Below are 2500 nucleotides of genomic sequence, written 5' to 3' on the forward strand. Positions count from 1 at the left end.
TAATATGTTTGTCATTCTGCTAACGAGAGCATGGTCAAATAACAAGTTATGAATTTTTTTTTTTTTTTATCTTGGAGTAAATTGCAAAGTGGACGTGGAGGGAAGAACGAATTCCTAGAGGGGCCGTGGCAGTACTAAAGCGAAGCAGCAGCGACTGGCCTAGACCCTGCGGCCCTCCCCGTCATCCTCTGGCTCCCTGACATGCGACTCTTCCAAGAGTGACACGACGCGCTCCTCCTCCTGCCTGATCGTTGCTCTAATTCTCCGAGAGTGCTCTATTGCCGCCTTCATCTCCTCTTCAAGCCTCAGCTGCTCGTCCCCATACTCACGCAGCTGCTGCTTATAATTCGAGAGGCCATCCAAGGTGCCCCTCACAACATTAAGGGCATTCAGCGTCCTCAGTTCTGCCGCCTTCAATTTCTCCTTTAACTCGTCGGTCAGACCATCATCTTCTTCATCAGCCTGCGCACCACCTGCTTTGGGCTTTTTCTTCTTCTTCTTTGAGCTTGCAGCTACTTCTGCTGCCACTGCTGATGCCTCTGCCGTCACACTCGCTATTAACTCGTCTATTTCTGCTGACTCGTTCACTGGGTTTGGCCTTCCTGCCAGTACTGCTGCCACGGCCCCTGTTGGGTCATCAGGTGGTGGTGGTGGTGGTGCGGATGTCGATGAGGTGTTGGTGTCCATCGCTGGTGGTGCTCCTCCCTTCCCCTTCCGTCCTCTCCGCTTGCCTGCAATGTTGGCGGTGTTGTGTGACCCTGACTGCCACACGAGCTCTGTGCGAGAGAATAATCAACACTGGAGTAAGCCTCACCAATGAGAGTGTGGTTGGTATTACCATTATTTCATCCCTGGGTCACGTGGTTGCTTGTGAAAACGAACACTGCAGAACCACACAGGTGAGCAGGGACACACCGCGTCTCCCTCATTTACTTTCCATAACGTTTCGCCTTGGCTAAAGCATCATCAGGCAAGAAATATTGAATAAAAGTACATTAAAATTTTAAAAAATTCAAACAGCCATGTTTAGAAAACAGGATGGGGAGGATGGGGACGAAACAAGACACAGACAAACAAAATGATAAAATAGAGACATGGAAAAAAAAGCACACATGACTGTTTTAAGTTTTTAGTTTTGACTATGGTTACTTAACCCCTTCAGTACCATCACGTGTTTCCATATTAAATTTTCTTACATTTGGTGATTTTCTACAGCTTCAGAAACTTATGTGTGAGATTAAAATAGTGAAGATATGGCCATCAATCTTTTAACCTCCATAGACCCTTACTGATGTCAATAAAATGGTCTAATCGTACACAAATCTCAAGGTAAAAATGTGTACCGGTATTGAGGGGGTCCTTATTTAGAATCCGATGATGCCCCTAGCAAAGGCGACACGCCATTGAAAATAAATGAAGAGGGAGACTGTGTGTCCCTGCTGACCTCTGTACCACTCCAGTGTTGCCTGTGTGGCCACTGTTGTCATGTTACTGATATATGATGCAGATATTTGGAATGGAGAAGAGAAGATAAAGGGAGGCTTTGGTCAATGTAGTATTACTTGACTAAGAAAAACAGAAATAAAAGTTAATTATACAATAACATCGAGACACACACACACACACACACACACACACACACACACACACACACACACACACACACACCGTTACGCCAGGACAAGTATCACTGGTTCATTTTACTAATAATGGTGATCCGCATACAAGCGTCAAGTTATGCGTGACCTGACTCGCTGACACTCCAGATTGGCTGACTGGTAGCAGGAGTGGTGGCCTGGCTCTGGCTCGTATTCTCTAACTCTTCAGTGATTCTCCTCCACTCTGTCAAAAGGTTTTATTTAAGTTTACACGAGTTTTATTTATGGTTCTAGAGGAGGAGTAAAAAGATTTCTTCATTATTAACTGTAGAGACACTAGAAAACCTCGCTAATCATCTCTGCGGCCTTGGGAAATAGTCGTGCTTCACCTCCACAAATTCAAAAGGCTTTATTTAAATTTACACGTTATTTTTTTTTTTTACGGTTCTAGAGGTAGTGATAAGATTTCTACATTAATAACTGTAGAAGCACTCTTGAAAACTCCGCTAATCATTCCTGTGGCCTTGTAAAATAGTCGTGGCGAGAGAGCGAGGAGGTTCTGAATATAGTCCGCAGGGATTACGCTACCAGCCCTCCCTTTCCGCCCCAAGATCCAGCGGCCATCACAGCTAGCCACCACCACCATTATCCACGAGTCAATACTACGCCTATAAACACTGGAGACTAAATTCCAGTTCTCTAGTTGCATGTAAAGCTATACATCATTATTATTATTAATGTTGTTATCGTTACATAAAATAATAAACGAAAAAATAAAAAGACTTGGCAAGTGAACACAGGCACACTTAGTCTCTCACCAGTCACCACAGCTGCAAGCATCACACACACACACACACACACACACAGGTGCCGATTACCGTCTTCACCGCATTAAACACTCA

General features: G+C 44.6%; 1 protein-coding gene and 1 long non-coding RNA gene across 5 annotated transcripts in view; one reads left to right on the forward strand and one right to left on the reverse strand.

The window, feature by feature from the left end:
* The window catches only part of LOC123519950, a 2295-nt gene extending 654 nt beyond the window's left edge, over positions 1–1641 (forward strand). The window contains exon 2 of the long non-coding RNA XR_006679135.1: positions 1611–1641. This is a non-coding gene — a long non-coding RNA (uncharacterized LOC123519950). The remainder of the gene's footprint in view (positions 1–1610) is intronic.
* Positions 1–2500, reverse strand: part of LOC123519949 (formin-like protein 4) — a 4314-nt gene that overhangs the window by 452 nt on the left and 1362 nt on the right. Inside the window, exons 2-3 of one of the 4 annotated variants that reach the window (XM_045281692.1) lie at positions 1669–1842; positions 1–776 (exon numbers count right to left, since the gene is read on the reverse strand). The exon at positions 1–776 is cut by the window's left edge and continues 452 nt beyond it. In XM_045281692.1, coding sequence (XP_045137627.1) covers positions 160–687 — 528 coding nt within the window. In that variant the 5' untranslated portion in view covers positions 688–776; positions 1669–1842 and the 3' untranslated portion in view covers positions 1–159. Of the gene's footprint in view, positions 777–1668; positions 1843–2500 lie in introns of those variants that run through there. The other 3 variants (XM_045281693.1, XM_045281690.1, XM_045281691.1) reach the window with 3 other exon arrangements.

The sequence above is a fragment of the Portunus trituberculatus genome, chromosome 46, assembly GCF_017591435.1.
Source record: "Portunus trituberculatus isolate SZX2019 chromosome 46, ASM1759143v1, whole genome shotgun sequence".
Taxonomy (NCBI): domain Eukaryota; kingdom Metazoa; phylum Arthropoda; class Malacostraca; order Decapoda; family Portunidae; genus Portunus; species Portunus trituberculatus.